Source organism: Vulpes lagopus, chromosome 12 (assembly GCF_018345385.1).
Source record: "Vulpes lagopus strain Blue_001 chromosome 12, ASM1834538v1, whole genome shotgun sequence".
NCBI classification, from domain to species: domain Eukaryota; kingdom Metazoa; phylum Chordata; class Mammalia; order Carnivora; family Canidae; genus Vulpes; species Vulpes lagopus.
In genome coordinates, this window is record NC_054835.1 from 16,680,801 (window position 1) to 16,699,414 (window position 18,614).

General features: G+C 49.8%; 1 protein-coding gene across 5 annotated transcripts in view; it reads right to left on the bottom strand.

Moving 5' to 3' along the window:
- The window catches only part of ABR (ABR activator of RhoGEF and GTPase), a 187,612-nt gene that overhangs the window by 55,700 nt on the left and 113,298 nt on the right, over nucleotides 1-18,614 (bottom strand). For all 5 annotated transcript variants that reach the window (XM_041723785.1, XM_041723784.1, XM_041723788.1 and 2 more), the window contains 4 exons: nucleotides 17,676-17,774; nucleotides 9,912-10,097; nucleotides 3,265-3,372; nucleotides 639-699 (listed from right to left, as the gene is read on the bottom strand). In XM_041723785.1, the coding sequence (XP_041579719.1) occupies nucleotides 639-699; nucleotides 3,265-3,372; nucleotides 9,912-10,097; nucleotides 17,676-17,774 (454 nt within the window). The remainder of the gene's footprint in view (nucleotides 1-638; nucleotides 700-3,264; nucleotides 3,373-9,911; nucleotides 10,098-17,675; nucleotides 17,775-18,614) is intronic.

Below are 18,614 nucleotides of genomic sequence, written 5' to 3' on the forward strand. Positions count from 1 at the left end.
CAGACTTCAACTCCAGGCTGGATGCTGGCCAGAACAGGGGTAAACACCGATCCAGCCGCTTGTACCCCCCTTCACTGCTGCCCCCCCCAACCTCACCAGCCACAAATAAGCCCACTCCAGCCAGCCCCAGAGGTGGGAAGCTACACCACCTTCCGTGAGAGGGGGCCTGGGTTACCATAGGTGCAGTTACAGCAGAAGCGAATGATGAGAAGAATTTCCATGGCAGCCTCCGTCCCAGCGGCAGGAGCTTGCGGCCATCGCTCGGAGGCTCCCATCAGCAGCCTGGCCACTCAGCCACCTTGTCGGCTGCTGCTGCACAGCCTGAATCAAGCAGCCGCTTCAGAGTGCTCCTCTCGCAAGGGGGAGGGGCGCAGAGGGGAGGTGCGTGGAGAGACGGGAGGGGGGAGGAGGAGGGGAGGAGGGGAGAGAGCTGCCTGCTGGCATCCTAAGGAGGAGCACGTTTGTAGCTGGCTGGCTGCCGAGGGACAGAGGCTGGATTCCACGCGTCTGTGCAACACACACACACACACACACACACACTTACACTCACGTGCACATGCTCACACGAGCAGGGCACTATAGTCCACAGAAACCAGACAAAGGAAGGTGACTGTTACCCAACCCGGTCCCCAGAGTACCTTCCATAGTGACTGATGTGTGGCTGTCCTTGGAGTCCTTGGGACCTTTCACTTTGAGTTCCTGCCAAACAGAGGGGAGGAATCACTACATGGCCTGCCCTCTGAGCCTCCCCATCCCCCTGATGTGGACAGAGCAGCAAGAAGTGCTCTGAAACCCAGAGTGCAGATAGGAGGACAAATTCCAAAGCACAGGTCTCTCCCTGACTTATGAGCTCGACTTCCTGTGCCACACTCATGATCTCCAGGAGCCTGTGGAGTACTGAAGCTGGGTGCAGGCAAGAAAGAGGGGTTCTGGGTGCCAGAGAGGTTTTTAACATTGGTGGTCTTCAGACATACCCCCTAAAGCCCCTCCCTGGTGACTCTGAGGGCCTTCCAGAGAGGGGCCAAGAGCTGGATCCCCCAGCAGCAGCCACTATTTACGGGTCTGTCCACATCAGCCTGGGGTACCTGGGATTTGAGAGGACAAACAGCAGATGTACCTGCACCTTAGGGCATGAGCAGCCCTGGGGATAAGGGGCAACCGGTTGTGCCCATCTGCACAGGGGCAAGCTGGGAGGCAGTGCACCCAGGGCAGACTGAGCTCCACAGGGCAGTCTCACCTATATCTTACCACACCGAGAGGGTTTCACTCAGCCCCCAACCCTACCTGCCACTCCCCACGCCATGGGTGCTAGCATCAGGGAGGAAATTGCAAGCAATGAAGAGGCAATACCCCTCCTTGAACCCTAAGCAAAGTGACCTGGTATGAGTGCTGGAAAGAAACTAGGGATGGCTGATCTGATCCTCTTCTCTCTGCCTTTAGAGAGAGGTTCCAGCTCTAGCCCTTGGCCACAGACCACGATGGCCTGCAACTGGAGCTGTCATGCAATCCTCACTTGCAGGCACCTCCAAGTGGGATGTCAGCAGGGAGGCCAGGGTGAGGTGAGGCCAAGGTCAGGAACCCAGGTGATGTTGCCTGCTCTGCCTGGAAGGGAGGTGAGGAAGGCCCAGGCAGTGGGAGCTCCACATTTCCTACTCCTGCCTCAAGCTCTTTCTCAACATAAAAAAACCCCTAGGGACGGAACATGGGTGTGGGGTGGGGAGAAGGGGGTTACTCAGCTCCTCAGGTCTGTGTCTCTGGCTGGTGACTGGATTCCCAGCTTCAGGAAATTTGTCTCCATGCCCATCACCCACCCCAGTGTAGCCTAGAGGTAGGAAACTGCTCCACTGCAGAGAAGGGCCCTAATTGCAGTAATTAAGTGGACGTGCCAGTAGGAAGGGCCAGCATGAGCACATGAGTCAGGGTGAGAAGCCACCTGGCAGCAGGCCAAGGGGATGGCAGGCTTCCAGAAGGACTTGGGGAGGAATGCAGGGGTTCCTGCTGACCCAAGAAGGGGCAGTCGGCCTAGGCTAAGAGGAGGCTCACCACTCTCTGCTCCCCTGAGCAGGTAATCAGGCATATCCAGTTTGTTCCCAGGAAGGGCTGGGAGCAAGGAAGGGAAGCACCATTTCTCTAGCCTTGTGACTCCACAGACAGGGACTTCCCTACCCAACTCTGTCCTCCTAGGCAGAGGGTGACTCACTTGCTGGCTGGGTCCGGGAGAAGAAACTAAGCTTAGCTCCCCGTTTCCATCTCTGATAGATGTGTTTAACTGTGGAAAGGAAGCATCAGCAAGCCCAATGTGGCTACAGATCCAAGTCCAGATTTTTCCAATCTGCCTTTTACTTATAATCAGGCTGGTATTTTCATCTCCATCTGTCCAACTCTTATGCTGCCTTTCAGCTGATTCCAAGCTGGAGTATAACCCATAACCCCAGGAGTCTCACAAACACAATCCGGTACCTCACCAACTTTTCTAGCATCAGAGCGGATATGGGAATGCAAAAGGTCCAAGGAGGCCTGTAAGGCAGAATTTCCAAAACTGCAGAAGGAGCTCCCCCTCCCTAGAACCAGAGGTTCTCCTGACCCAAGCTTGGAGCTGGGGTTGTGAGGCCAACAGCTTCAGGGGTGGGATGCTTACAGAGATTCTTTTGACCAAAGAGGTAGGCTGGGCTGGGCTCCTGAAGGATATTAGAGCTCCTCCCTGCCACTAGCATCTTTGCCCTGCTTCCTTCCAGAGTGTGGAAGGAAGGCTTGGCTGCAGTGGCAGGGGCTAGTGCTGCTTCTCCACACAAAGGGCCCCAGTCCTCTCTCTGTCAGGGGGACTGCAAAGCTCTTAAGAGACCACCATCACCTAAGAAGTTTGTTAAAAATATAGATTCCTGGGTCCCACCCCAAACTCTCCGAATTAAATCTTGAGGGAAGGTATCTGAAGATCTGCATTTTTAAACAGTGCCCCTGGTGGTTCTTATCAAGCAAGTTTGGGATGAGCTGAAGAATCCAGATACCTCATTTGATGGGAAAGGAAATAAGGCCAAGAGAAGGGAAGTGACTTGCCCAAGGTCACCACAGTGCATGAGAATACTGCTTTTTTTCCCCCTATTTTGTCTCCTCTGTTTTAATAAGAGTAACCTAAATAGAATAACAAAATCAAACAAATCATTACTCTCTAAGTGTTACCCTCAGGGGAACTGCTTCCCTAACTGGCAACAGGCCAGAAGACTGGAAGGCTCCAAGTTGTCAGGGGCTGTGCAGGGAGCTGCCCACCTCAGAGATCTTCTGGAATTGGTTGTTGGACTGGCTGCACTTCTCAGCTGTCTCCAGAGCGACTTTATAGTTATCCACAAATGCTTTGTACACGCCAAGCTGGCTGGCCTGCAGGGAGAAGAGGAGAGAGGGAGGAGGGCAGTGGGATGGGAGACAGGATTAATGAATGGATGAAAGCGTAAACAGGGCTCCTGGAGCTCCCTTAACACTCAGAACCTCTAACTTTGCTCCAAAGGGCTATGTGCGAACAGAGGGGAAAGGCTGGATACACATACTACAGTATCCCTTTGAACTTGACAGTTTCCATGGAAACCAGCTCAGCCAATAAGGTTAAGGAGAGGGCACTGGGGGGTTGGGGGAGAGCAGGGCAGGGCCTTTGTTGGCACGTGAGAAATTCAACAGCATTTGGCTTTATTTAGCATCATAAAGGTCTCTCAGGGTTTGAAGCCCCTTAATGCCTCACGTGTCTTTCATATTCTGGAATTAGCTGGAGCTGGGAGGGCAAGCATGGCCAGGTCTGTACCCCATTCCCCATGCTGAGTGTAAGGCACAGCATTTAAAGGTGCAGTTCCAGGGTGCCTGGCCAGCTCAGTCAGTGGAGCATGCAACTCTTGATCTTGGAGTTGTGGGTTTGAGCCCCATGTTGGGTGTAGATTACTTTTTAAAAAATGGTGTGGTCCCCACTTTCCTTGGGCTCTCTTGGTCCCTGTCCTTATATCTTCTGTCTCTTAGGGAACCAGATACTTGACCTGCCTCAGTATACATTTGCCTGTCCTTCTGGACCTAACACAAAAGCTCTCCACTACTTAACAACCACACAAAACCTCATCTCTGAGAGGCAGAACAGACACCATCACCCCTTTCTGCAAATGGGGAAACCAAGGCTCATGAATTCAGTTCCTCAAATATTTATGGAAAGTTTTCTCTGTGCTTTGCATATATATTTCCTCTTGGGAGAGTAAAGGGTGGAAATTTGAATTAAGACCACGAGATACTATTTCATCCCCATCAATCTGGCCAAGATTTAAAAGTCTAATGATATCAAGGGTTGGCAAGAATGAGGGAGGAGGGGGGATTAGAGCTTTTATAGACTGCTCATGGGGGTGTTAGTACTGTTATTTGGACAGTAATTTGTCAATAACTGATAAAGCTGAAAATATGCACAGCTCGGCCTACTACTTAGCAAATCCACTTCTACATACAAACCTCAGAGCTCTGCTGTCCAGTACAGGAGTCAATCACTACTTGCGTCCAGTGAGCACCTGAAATGTGGCTAGTCCAAATTGAGATTTGGTGTAAGTGTCTGCGTGGACATAATATATAAATATATTATATGTATTATATATTATATATATTATAAATATATTATATATATATTTTAAGAAGGGGTGGAGGGGCAGAGGGAGAGAGAGAATCTTAAGCAGGCTCCACACGCAGAGCAGAGCCTGATAAGGGGGCTCAGTCTCACAACACTGAGATCATGACCTGAGCCAAAATCAAAAGTCAGACGCTTAACCGACAGAGCCACCTAGGTTCCCCAAGATGTGCTCTAAGTATAAAATACACACTGGATTTCAAAGGCTTAGATACAGTATAAAAGAGAATGTAAATTATCTTATTAATTTTTAAATATTGATTACATGTTGAAATGAAAATATTCTGGATCTACTGGGCTTAATACATTTTCTTTTATAAAAATAAAATATATTTTTCTTTTTTAAAAAAGATTTTATTTATTTATTCATGAGAGACATACAGTGGGGCAGAGACATAGGCAGAGGGAGATGAGGGCTCCATGCAGGAAGCCCAATGTGGGACTAGATCCTGGGACTCGGGGATCATGCCCTGACCCAAAGACAGATGCTCAACCACTGAGCCACCAAGGCGTCCCATAAAATATATTCTTAAAACTAATTTCATGTGTTTATTTTTACTTTTAAGTATAGGGGGCTATTAGAAAATTTAGAATTATATATGTGGCTTACACTATATTTCTACTGGAAGCACCATTTTAGAGAAACTTTTACATGTGTACTCAAGGAAATGTGAGCAAGGGTAATCACTGCTTCATCCTTCCTCCTGTGGAAAGGCTGGTAACAAATGCTCACAACAAACAGGAGAATCCACACACACACTACAGTTAAAATGAATGAACTAGATCTGTGTGTAGTAACACTGACAACTTCCCAAACAAATGTAGATGGAATTGCAAAATATATAAAACATATACATTTTAAAAGTACATGTAATACAGTAAGAAGATACAGATATATAATAAAAATACAAACCACAGCCCAGAAGGCAACACACCAAATTCATTCCTGTAGCTGCTTCCAGGCTGAGCAGAAGGGCAAGGGGAAGGGAAAGAGGGACTTCATCTATAATGCTTTGTTTTCTTTCTTTCTTTTTTTTTTAAATTTTATTTATTTATGATAGTCATCACAGAGAGAGAGAGAGAGAGAAAGAGAAAGAGAGAGAGAGAGAGAGGCAGAGACATAGGCAGGGGGAGAAGCAGGCTCCAGGCAGGGAGCCCGACATGGGATTTGATCCCAGGTCTCCAGGATCGCGCCTGGGCCAAAGGCAGGCGCTAAACCGCTGCACCACCCAGGGATCCCAATGCTTTGTTTTCTTGATTAAAAAGTCTTTCTGCCCATAACACCTGGGTGGCTCAGAGGTTGAGTGCCTGCCTTTGGCCCAGGGCATGTTCCTGGAGTCCCTGGATTGAGTCCCACTTCAGGCTCCCTATGGGGAGCCTGCTTCTCCCGCTGCCTGTGTCTCTGCCTTCTCTCTCTGTCTCTCATGAATAAATAAATAAAAATCTTAAAAAAATATATTAAAAAAAAGTCTTTCTGCCTATCTTCAGAGTTAACATCTGTTAATTCTGAGATGAATGCACAGTTGTTGGCTACATTTATTCTCTAGAATTTCTTTTATTTTTTTAATTTTTATTTATTTATGATAGTCACAGAGAGAGAGAGAGAGGCAGAGACACAGGCAGAGGGAGAAGCAGGCTCCATGCACCGGGAGCCCGATGTGGGATTCGATCCCGGGTCTCTAGGATTGCGCCCTGGGCCAAAGGCAGGCGCCACCCAGGGATCCCTATTCTCTAGAATTTCTTTTTTTTTTTTTTTCTCTAGAATTTCTGATTTAAATATTTTGCAGCGAAGTAGCAAGGAGGTTCAGCTGCTATGGGACTTCCTCCTGGGATCCCACCAAGGTGCTGGGGAAAGTGGACTGCCCCTGAGACCCACCCTGTACCACTCTGCTTTCTGCAGAATCCTTGTGCTTCTCCAGATCCCAAAGAGGTAGGGCAGGTGGAAGGTGGCAGGAAGCTGGCAGGAAGCTGGCAGGTGGGGGGGCCAGGAGAGCCAGAGGGAAAAATGAGAACTGGAAGCCAAGGCCAGAGTCCTGTGCATCTCCACCCCAGACAGGCCAAACTTTGCAAAAAAGAAAAATCTTGGGGGAAGTGCAGGAAGGGATGAATTCAATTCCTTTTCCAGGGGGAGTACTGGCCCATCAGTGTCCCAAACTATAGGGAAGGTGCTAGACAGCTGCTTCCTAAACCAAAGTAAAAATCATTGCTTTCCTTCTCTCAGGTATGTGCTCTCTCCTCATCCCCCTGGCTGCCCAGTTGGAACACTATCCTCCCATCCCATGGCCTAAAGAAGTAGCAGGGGCTGAGTCAGAGCAAAGCCATCTGGGCAGAAGGGCTGCATACAGGGGTCACTGACCATCCCTGGCGCTGCCATCTCCACCATGTACCCCCATCTGTAGAACCTAAAAAGCCTGGCCTGCAGGGCCATTAACTGGGAAGTAGAGGTTGCTTAGAAACAGCAGCTTAGCACTGGGGTGATCTCATAAAACAAATAGCAGAGATGCTAATTCCCTTCTCAGTAATGGAGACCAGCTGAAAATAAACTACCTCCAGATGCCTGGACTGCCCGGCTCTACCCCAGCTCTCCCAAGCCTGCAGCTCCAGGGGCCGCAGATAGCAGTTCATAATGCTGGGGGAGGGAAGGAGGGTAGCAAATTCATGACCCAGGCCTGTGGAGCTGAGACCAGAATGGGGAACCCTGGTGACAGCAGCGTCCGAGTATCAAAGAGAAGCTGGGACAGCCCCCAAAACTCCCCTGGTTTGCTCGCTTTGTCCTCCTGAGGGCCAAGGACAGGCTGTCCCCCAAGCCAATCAGCTCAGGCTCCTGGGACCAGGCCCGGAGTGATGACTGGGTACTCACTGTCCCTGAACAGGGGCAAGCACTCTGGGGTGCTGGAACCAAGAGCGTGGGGTCCCCTGCAATACTTCTGGGGGTACCTCTTGCTAAGAATAACAAAGACAATGGTGGTGACAGTGATAGTAAAAACAATAATGCTAATGGCCGACTATTGAGTATTTACTAATTTACTTTGTTCAGGGCCCTGTTCCAAGTACTTTTAAGGTAGTAAATGACTTAGTCCTCACAACAATTCAGTGAGGTAAATACTATTATTACCCTCTCTTTTACAGATGAGGAAGCTGAGTCACAGAGATTGCACCCACAGGTTTCATCTGTGGCAGAGCCAGGATTCAATGTGAGCTGTGGATGGGATGCCTAGATGGTGTAGTCAGGTAAGCATTTGACTCTTGCTTTTAGCTCAGGTCATGATCTCAGGGTTTTGGGATCAAACCCTGCTTTAAGTTCAAACGGGCTCCATGCTCAGCACTTCAAGCCCCACACTGGGCCCCCCGTTCAGCGTAGTCTGCTTGGGAGTCTCTCTCCCTCTGCCCAACTCACCACCCCCCACTGTGTGTGTGCATGCGTGCTCTCTCACTCTCAAATAAATAAATCTTAAAACAAAAACAAAAACAAAAAACAAAGTCGGCTGTGGCTCTAGAAGCTATGTTTGTTCCTATAACACTGCTGGCCTCTCAGGACACAGACCTCAGACCCCGTGATGTCCCCATCAACGCTCTTCCCAGTTCTCCCTTGTGACAGAGGTCAAGGTCATGGTGCACTCACTCAATCATGTATTGAATACTGGGCTGGTTCTGGGGTCTACTGATGAAGAAAATATAGTCTGTTCTCCCAGAGCTTATGGTTTTAGGGAGACAGGCAGTTACTATGTTCACTGAGGGGATAAGCATGGGGCTGCATTCAAAGGTTGTTGGGGGAAGGCTTCTCCAAGGAGGTCACTTCTAAGCTGGGAGCAGTTAGGGAAGGACATTTCAGGCAGCTAGAGCTGCAAGAAAAGAGAGGTCAAGAGTGTCTGCTGCAGGAATTGAAAATAGAAAGTTCAGTGTCAGGCAGCATAAGGATAGGGGAGGCAATAGCCAGAGGCCAGGGTGGACAGAGGCCAGCATGCAAAGGGTCTCATAAGCCATTTCTCTGAGCCTGGAATTTATCCAACAGGCAAGGGGAAGCCATTGAAGGGATCTAAGTAGGGGAGAAGAGAGTTGTCAAGTTGAGTTGGTCAGTTGTTCAGATAACTCTCTGCTGCTGCTAGGTAGAGGTGGGAGGCTCACAGGGAGGCAGGCTTGAAGGCAGGAGCAGCTCCTTTGGTGAGGGCCCTGGACAGGCGGGGAGAGGCAGGTGGCAGTGAGCATCCTCTGGAAGTAGGGATGGGGGAAAGGGATGGGACAAGGGAGGTGCCAAGGACTAGTCCAAGGGAGTTGTGGATGGATGAGGAATGGGATGATGGCAGCACCCACCGAGAAAGAGGCAGGAAGAGCAAAGAACTTCTGAGACAGTGAGTTCCATTCTGAACATGCTGTGAGCTTGAAGCCCTAGGAGTATCTAAGCAAGAGTCTTCTCTAGTATAAGGAAAGTATAGGCCTGCCCATTCAACCAGTCGCACCACTGCAGAGGAGGTAAGGGAGAGGCACTGCTCCCTGCCCACCACCCTTCACACCCAGAGAACAAACACCACGGACTGGCAGTCTCCTTGCTGTCCCCTGGGCAGGCCGAAGTTATGGGCAGGGAAAGATCAGGGAAGAGTGGGGTTGGGGACATTGTGGGTCTGCCTAGGGGTCTTCAAGGGGATACACCCAGAGACAGTCTCAGAGAGGGTGTCACAGAAGCCTTAGGAACTGGAAGACCTCCGAAAGCCTTTCCCAACACTATGTCTGCACATTCATTCTACCTCCTTGTACCTTTTCCCTCCCCTATAATGGTGGGTGGACTGAGCTCTTCGTGATTTCTGCTCCGGGGTCCTCAGGAGAGGATCGTTTCCAGCCTGACTGCTTCATTTCAGGGGCAGCACTGCAGTATGGCAAATGCCCACAGTGTTCCAAGAGAACAATCCCTCCCTGCCCATCTGGCACATGCCCCTCTGTCAGCTGAGGGACAGGCGACCTGAAATCCAGCAGCTGAGCCTTCATTCCAGCCCTGGAGCCCCCCTTTGAGAGATAATCAGTGTCCTCCCAGGAGCACCTCTGCATGTGGCCTCTCACATCCGTAGAAGTACTTTAGTGCTTCACTGTAGTGGGAAGCCAGGAGTTGAGACACTAGGCCCTGGTACCAACAGAGCAGAAGCCCAGGTTTTCCTCCAGGACTCAGAAATAACCCAGGCCTTCAAGAAGGCCAAGAGGACTGGGGAAGACTAGATGTCCCCCAACACCAGCAGCTCCACTGAGGTACCAGATAAGGACCCTCCCTCAGTGGAAGACTCACCAGCTTCTGGAAGAGGTGGCCCATGGTGACCTGGCTGTCCCACTGCTGCACCTTAGGGCAGAGGTTGTCATAGAACTCCTTGTGGATCTCGTAGATGTCCTGGATCTTGTAGAAGATGGTCTCGATCTGTTGGATGGTGAGCACAGGCTGGGAGGTGGTGGCTGTGGCCTTCAGGGGTTTCATGGGCTGGGAATGAGGAGGAAGAGAGAGAGAGAAGGTTAGAGGCAATAAACCAAATGGTCAGAAGGCCCAGGGCATGGAGTAGCCCTTCCTGCAGCTGGAGTTGTGCCTAGTCAAGGCCACGGAGGGTAGGGCACCTGAAGTGTGGGTTGTAGCAAGTAGCTGGTGTCTTAGGCCCCAACAAGTCATGACCCACTGCAAGGGGTGGGGGTGGGGGACCCTGACAGCCAGGGCCTGGTCTAGCAGCCCTCCCAGGCCCAAGGGTCAATGCCAGGACACATTTCCCCCATGCCCTTGGCTCCCGAGGGAGCCCCTGGTTCCTAGCTTATACTGGATTCGCTTATTGGTGTAACAGGGTCCATGCCTTTCTTCCACAATGGCCTCAGACTCTGAGTTATAAGCTCTCGTGTCCCACGTCAGTGGAAGGGAGAACTCAAGCCCTTAGCTATTTCTTTCCAAGAAACAAAATATGGCTCTAGAATTTGAGGGTAGAGTCTCAAAGAGACCCAAAACCAATCTCAGCTACACTGACATTTCAAGTTCCCTTCATTTAGTATATAGAGAGCAAGCAGATGGCACACATACCACCATCCTACCTCCCACACCCATGGCAGACATTTCTAAGTCAATCATAATGCTCTTTCTCACAGAGCCTGGTCATTGTCTCAGACTCTTTCTCAATGCTGACATTCACATGTAAGATGAAACTTATCTGTCGACTCTGCTTATCTACACCAAGGTGCTCCAGGGCCTGCAGGTGGAGTGCATGATGCGGCAAAAAAGTAACTCAGGACCACTACCTAACACTGGCAGGGAGCTGAAGCTATCGCCTTCATGCCCAATAGTAGGACTGTTAGGAGAATGGTACCTGGGTGCATTTTCTTTAGTGTGATTTTCTGTATTTTCTAAATCACCTACAACAAGTAAGTATTAATTTTATAATCAGGGGGAAAAAAGCTATTAAAATTCATAGTTGAAGCAAAAACAAACACACAAACAAACCTGATATCAAAAGATAAGGATCTCCTCCTTGATTAGCCTTCCCCAGCCCCAAAGCCCCCAGAGATGCCTAGACTACACTCCAGAGGCCCTCCAGGACACCTGCATTTAGAGAAAGTATGGGAGGGGCAGGCATGTTTCCCCAGAAGAAAGAAGCCTAAGTCAGACATGGTTGATGTTCTTCATCTAGCTGAAGGGCTATGTGGAAAGAGGCGTTTGACTTAGTGAGTCAGTATGGAGATCCAGAAACAGCATGGAGAAGTTATGGGGGCAGGTGTGGACTCACTAGGGCTGTACCCCATTACCTCACAGGACTGGGTAGTGAGTTTTCCAACCAGAGAGGCATTCTAGCAGATAATGGGCAACTCGGTACTGGACTGGATGGAACACTGACAATAGAGATCAAAGTTGTCACTGGCTCACTCTGAGAGATGACCACCAGCTCAAGCCACCACAGCTGCCAAACTCCAGCCAAGCTTCCAGGTCTCATCCCTTCTGCCTCTCTGGTGGTGGCAGGGCCATGTCTGTCTGTAAGAGGAAGGCCCATCTACTCAAATACCCAGATGGTGTTCTGACTTTCAGCTCCCTCGTCTTCCCACATCTAAAAAGTCCAGAAACAATGATAAATGCAAGGAAAAGCAGAGAGCCCTCCTTCCGACCCTCTTAGCGCTGGAACCAACCAACCCTAACAACCAGGCTTTGCTGGAAAAGTAGGCTGGGGCTTTACTTGGTGCAGGCCAGGAGGTGTGGGATTGAGTCTCTGCCATTTAATAGCTGTGGGCACGTCTCTTAGCATCTGGGCCTCAGCAGCCTCGTCTGTAAAACTGGTATAATATTACCTTCTCAAGAACACTGATGGGAAGATCAAAAGCTATAATTTATATAAAATATCAAGTTTGTGCCTGGCACACAGAAGGCAGTCAATGTTAGCTGCTACTATTATAATTATTCACGCCACAAATAGTGTACCAGGTGCCTAATGTGAAGCCAGACCAGGTATTTAGGGATTTACAACACATATCCAGTCCCTGCCCCAAGGAGCCTCCCATCCATTAGGAGAGACAGACAAAATACAAGGAAATGGTCAAACACATTAATTACACCTAACTGCAATGAAGGAAATAAGAAGGGGACCTCCTAAGACAGGGTGGTGAAGGAACATTTACCCTGAAATGGAAGCATGGGGGCGCAGAAGACAGTATTCCAGGCAGACTTCCTCAACACCAGTCCCAAGGTAGGCATAGGCATAGGCTTGCTGAGAGAGAGGAGCTAGAAAAAGCCAGGGAGCCTGTGTGTGGTGGGCAAGGGCAAGGGGGAAGTGTGGGGCCAGGCAGGGCTGCAGGACTGGGTAGGGGCCAGACCAGGCAGGGGAAAGGAATGCAGCTTTTTTTTTTTTTAAAGATTTTATTTATTTATTTATTCATGAAGGAGAGAGAGAGAGAGAGAGAGAGACAGAGACAGAGACAGAGAGAGGCAGAGACACAGGCAGAGGGAGAAGTGGGCTCCATGCAGGGAGCCCAACACGGGACTCAATCCCAGGACTCCAGGATCAAGCCCTGGGATGAAGGGGGCTGAAGGCGGCGCTAAACCGCTGAGCTACCGGGCTGCCCCAGGAATGCAGCTTTTAAGCCCCTGCAATGACATGGTTTTTCCTGGCGGGATTTAGGCAGGGGAGTGATGGGGGGGGGGGACAATTCTCTTTTTAGATTGTTTTTCTGACTCATGATTCTTGCTCTGGAGAACATTATCACCCATTTCAGTAAACTGAACCAACACAAATGAAACAATTTAGTGGACAAAGCCAGAAAGGTATTACCCATTTTGGACTATAAATACCAACCAAGTGGTCCCGCTGGCACAGCCCAGCGGGCTTCACAGAGGAGGTGACAGGAACAGGGCCTAGAAGGTTGGGAAGATCTGAGCAGGCAGAGGGTAGGGCATGGCTAAGCACACCAGGCAGGGAAACAGAAGGCACCAGGAGCCAGAGAAAGGGACCAGGAGCCAGAGAAAGGGAACACTGTTCTCCCAACCCCAGGTGTGCAGCCCCACTCAGCTTCAGGGCTCCCAACACTCTGTGAGGGATATAGAGCTGTTCCTCAGGATCACTGTCCTGGGGGCACCTGGGTGACTCAGTCAGCCAAGTGTCTGCCTTCGGATCAGGTCATGATCTAAGGGTCCTGGGATGGAGCCCCATGTCAGGCTCTCTGGTCAGTGAGGAGCCTGCTTCTCCCTCTGCCCCATTCCCCGCTTGTGCTTGTGCTCGCTCTCTCTCTCTCTCTCTCTCAAATAAATAAACAAAATCTTGAAAAAAAAAAAATCACTGTCCTAGTCTTCCTTTTTCCTTCTACCCAGGATCCAGTGGAGGGACAAGTTACCACAGAGTCCCAGAACCACTACTCCTTGCTCCTGCCTGGGTGCAATCCCCACAGACAGGGTAATAAAGGACCTAGGAAGGGAATGGTCCTGGGAAGCCAAAGGGTCAGGACTTCTCAGAAGCTGCTGGGGAAGCACTCATCAGCCGCCTATGCAAAGATAAGACCCAACTGCTCTGCTTCCTCCTCAACTTCCCACTCTGTCAACAAAAAGGAAGAAATGGGTGCTCACCAGCATCAGGTCACATGACAAGGCCTGTACTCAGCCCATCAGAGTGTTCCCAGGACAGGGTTGGGGACCTTTGCTCTCAGCCCTGATTTCACCTGTGGGGGGAAGGGCAAGTGCTGGGTGTGTGTGAGCCCTGGCTAACCAGAGACCCCCGAAGACAGTTACTTTTATCTGGTGAAGCCCTGAATCCAGGCCTCAGGTCCAGACAGTTAAAAGGCCAAGGCAACCCAACACTGAGCTTTGATCCAACACTATTCTTGTGCCCAAATCTAGCATTTCGTTACCTCCTCCCGAAATCCTGCTGTAGAAAGCAGAGTGAGCCCCTGGCTCTCTGTTTTATTGGAAGGTAAATGGATTCTTTTTTTTTTTTTTTTAAGATTTTATTTATTTATTCATGAGAGACACACAGAGAGAGAAAGGCAGAGAGACATAGGCAGAGGGAGAAGCAGGCTCCATGCAGGGAGCCCGATGCAGGACTCGATCTCAGGACTTGATCCTGGGACTCCAGGATCACGCCCCGGGCTGAAGGCAGATGCTTAACCGCTGAGCCACCCAGGGATCCCCGAGAAATGGATTCTTAAAAGAGAGGATCACTGAGTGGCTTGGGAGCTAAGCTTGGCTCTCAGTCTCCCATGAAATACCTCTCAGGAAGATGGGCCAGGTGGGTTCTGACTCATAGTGGGGCTCCACACCACCATCTCTCAACTCTGTCCTCCAGCAACCTGCCCTTCAAAACAGGAGAAAGAAATCAGCCGACTTCCTCCACCTCCTATCCCAGAAGGCCTGGAGGCTGCTATCACCTCAGTTGCTCCTCCTCCCAGAACTCAGGGAGGGAAGCGTCATTAACCTATTTTAGAGACAAGGGCCCTGAGAACCCCAGAACAAACTGTCAGAATAAGAAGCTGAGAGAGGAGAACCAGTGGGGCCCAGAGGTGGGAGGTGCTGTAGGCAATGGCCAGAGGCCACACCTGAGCTCACTTCCCACAGTCCCCACAGTTGGAGAGATGAAGAATGACAGGCACTTGGTTTGTCTCCCTTCCTCCACCACCCATTTCAGCCCAGGCTCCCAGACCCACTTGGCTTGTAATCTGAGCCAACTAGGAACCTGGAGGTTTCCAGATTACCAAATCTGGCCCCAGCCAACAGTTCAGGGGACAGGAACAGAGGCTCTTGCGTGGGTTCCAGCTGCGTCTGTGTATGCACAGTCTTGGGTACACACACCACACACACCCAGCCATCTGCATATCAGGAAGTGTTAGGCTGAGAATAGTCTCACACAAACACGGTAGGAGCAGAGCCAGGGGGCTGGGTAATGAGTAGGAGATCTGGGAGTGGGCCACGGAGAGGAGTGATTTTTTTCCCTGTGCCCCTTGGTCAGGTCACCCCCAAAGAGTAAAGGGCTTTAGCAACTAAAGGGCTGTGAGGGGAGGGCTCCCAGTTCAAGGAGAGGGCGGGGAGGCTTGATGCTTTATCTCTGAGGCTCATTATCTGAGGTTGAGGCCGTAGAGGGTCCTGCCCCCTCTTCCTGGGGCTCTTCAGCGCAGACTAGGTCAGACCAGGTTCCGGCCTGGGCCTGGCCTCTCCCCTCCCTCCTGGGGACAGGCAGGATGTGCCCTGGGTCACCTCAGGATGCCTCAGGACTCACAGGGTTTCCCTTCGAGGCATGAGCTGTTAGAAAGGTGAGGCAGGGAGGGAGTGTCTTGGCCCTCACATCTGATGTTATCTTTGCCTGGACACAAGGAAACTCACATGAGGCCCAATGACTGATGGGAGCACAAGTTGGAATCTGTGAGTGGCTGGCCTCTGCTGAGGACGCGCCTCCTCTCCCTTCAGGGAAAGGGTGTGTTGACAGAAACAGGTCCCGACATGTGTCTCTCCCAGCGCTGGACACAATAATACCAGCTAAGGCTTCATCTCCGTTCTAAGAGCTTCATGTACAAACTCATTTTGTCCCCACAACAACCCCACGCACACAGTGCTAATCTCAGGGTGGGCGGCTTGCACAGGGTTCGTTAACCTGCTGAAGGGCAAGAGCTGTCAAAGGGGGACACTGGCACGCAATCTGGGTCCTTTGTCTGAACTCCTCTCAAACACACATCCTTTTAGTGATGACTACTTTGCGCCCCACCCCCTCCCATTCTGCACTGGCAATTCACCGTCTGTGAGGTGCCCTTCACATGTGTCTGGTCCTCTACCTGTCCTCCTTCCTTCAGCTAATCTGAATGCCTATGTACCTGGCTTTTACTAGGTCCCCCAAAGGATCACCTGATCTTCTCAGCCCCATGACAAAGAGAGAGAGGAGGTAAGAGGATTATTCTCATCTCCAGATGAGGAAAATGAGGCCCAAGGAGGTTACTCATGGCTTGCCCAAAGCCAGTGGTTTTCAAAAAGGACAAAAAGAATGTGGCCCAGTACATACATATATATACACATATACAAACAACCCAAAGTTAAGTGAAACAGTACTTTTATTATGTGTGATGCACACTAATATTTTCTCAGTTAAAAAAAAATACTGGTTCAACTTATGTTGATTTCATAACACACTAATGGGTTCAGATGCAGAGTATGAACAACAGTGCACTGAGTCTATGATTAATGGCAGAGTCAAGTCTTGCCCTAGTTCTGGCCCCAGACCTCAGTCCTTGTCTATCTGCTATACTGTCCATAACTTGAAAAACATTGCTGTGCCTACCAATAAATTCCCAGGGAGAGCTACCACAAACTGAACCCAGGCAGTCACAGAATATCTGCAGTTTTTTAAATAAAGATTTTATTTATTTATTTGAAAGAGAGAGAGTGTGAGTGGGGGATAGGAGGAGAAGAGGGAGAGGGACAAGCAAACATGGGGCTCGATCCCACGACCCTGAGATCATGACCTGAGCTGAAATCAAGAGATGGATGCTTAACCAACTGGGCCACCCAGGTGCCCCAAAGTACCTACACATTTCGATAGTTATTCCTTGGGTGATAAATGCCAAGTCAGGCATTGGGTGACAACATCTCACATCCCACAGCAAATATATAAAGGTCTATCTTACAGGGACTCCTGGGTGGCTCAGTGGTTGGGCATCTGCCTTTGACTCAGGGCATGATCCTGGGGCCCAGGATACAGTCCCACATCGGGCTTCTACAGAGAGCCTGCTGCTCCCTCTGCCTGTGTCTCTGCCTCTCTCTCTCTCTGTCTCTCATGAATAAATAAATAAAATCTTAAAAAGAAAAAAGGTCTTACAATTCTTGTAAGAATGAGTTTCTACTCATTTACATCCTCATTTCTTATTCTCCCTTTTACTGATATCATCCTATGTTTCAGACTGCAAAACACCCAAGGGAAAGAACTTTACATGCCACAGTTACTCTGCATTATATCTAGCTGCATCTAAGGAGCACTTTCCTCAAAGGCAAAAACTTCTTACACCTGTGTAATACCTTTATCTAATATAAATAATATTTCCCTCCCAGTTTGAGTCTCACAATGCCTCCATCGTGGGAGGAAACAGGCACCTTCACAGAGGTGAAGCTATGGTGCTTCTCAAATGACACAGATACCCTTCCACTTCCCATTTCCTGCCACGGGGTCTTGGGATGGCCTCAGCTCTGTACCCCAGGGAGGAGGGACTAGGGGAATGCCAAAGAAGGCTCAGCTTGATAGATTGGTAGACTGCCCAGAGCAGTGTGGAGGTGGATGCTGGGTCCCCATCTGGACAGAGTACCACCATTGATTAGTAATGCCTGTGCGTGGTCACGGGCCATGAGCATTTGCCATCTCCAACCTGGCTGTGCTTCTCCCGCCTTTCCCAGAGCAGGTAACAGAGGGCTGAGGCTGAGAGGCACAGACCCCTTTCTGGCAATGACCCTGGCCACCCAATGTCAAGCTGTCAGCAGAGCAATACAGACTCTGCTGGTCCAGGTTCCCCTTCTTCCCCAAACCCAAAAGTAATTTTCGAGCATGACGCCTACCAGCAAGCCAGAGCATATACTCACCAGCAACAAGGCTTCCAGTTGGTTAATGTAGATCTCTTCACTGGCCAGGAACCCCGAGAGAACCAGCTTCCTCATCTCCAGGCCTTTCCCTGCTTCCACCTGTATGAAAGCAAACCAAGAGCCAACAGCTCGTGAAAAAGGAGGCTAAAAACCCGAGTGACCTGTTCTCTTGCCTTTTTTCTCTTTATCACTTTTGTAGGGAATAAAAGCCAGATATGTTTATTATACTTTGGAAAATACAGAATAAAAAAGGAAAAACAATCACCCATATTTCTGTTGCTAACATCTTGCTTTCTCTCCTATATTCTTTTTCCCACATTTCCTTATTTGCTATCCACCCATCCACCTATTCAGTCTTGTAACAGTGAGCATGATAACCAAGGACCTAGCCTCATGTGTAGGGGGCAGTTTAACAGGGGGAATACAGACCAGAGAAATTAGAGGGGTGCCTGGGTGGCTCAGTCACTTAAATGGAGGACTCTTGATCTCAGCTCACATCTTGATCTTGGGGTCGTGAGTTCAAGCCCCGAGTTGAGCTCCACACTGGGTGTGGAGCCTACTTTTTTAAAAAAGAGGGCAGCCTGGGTGGCTCAGCCTTCAGTTTAGCGCCGCCTTCAGCCCAGGGCGTGATCCTGGGGACCTGGGAGGTAGTTCCACATCAGGCTCCCTGCTTTTCCCTCTGCCTGTGTCTCTGCCTCTCTCTCCTCTCTCTCTCTCTCTCTGTGTCTCTCATGAATAAGTAAATTTTTAAAATAAATAAAAATTAAAAAAAAAAAAGAAAGAAGAAGAAAGAAAGAAGGGAAATCAGCTACGACAGAGGCAGGGCATGGTCACATGGGAAGACCCAACAGGGGCTGGAAGAGGCTCCCGGAGTAGTACCAACTGAGAAGGATACAGAGAATGCGATGAACTGGCCACAGGAGCCTCATCTTGTGGCTT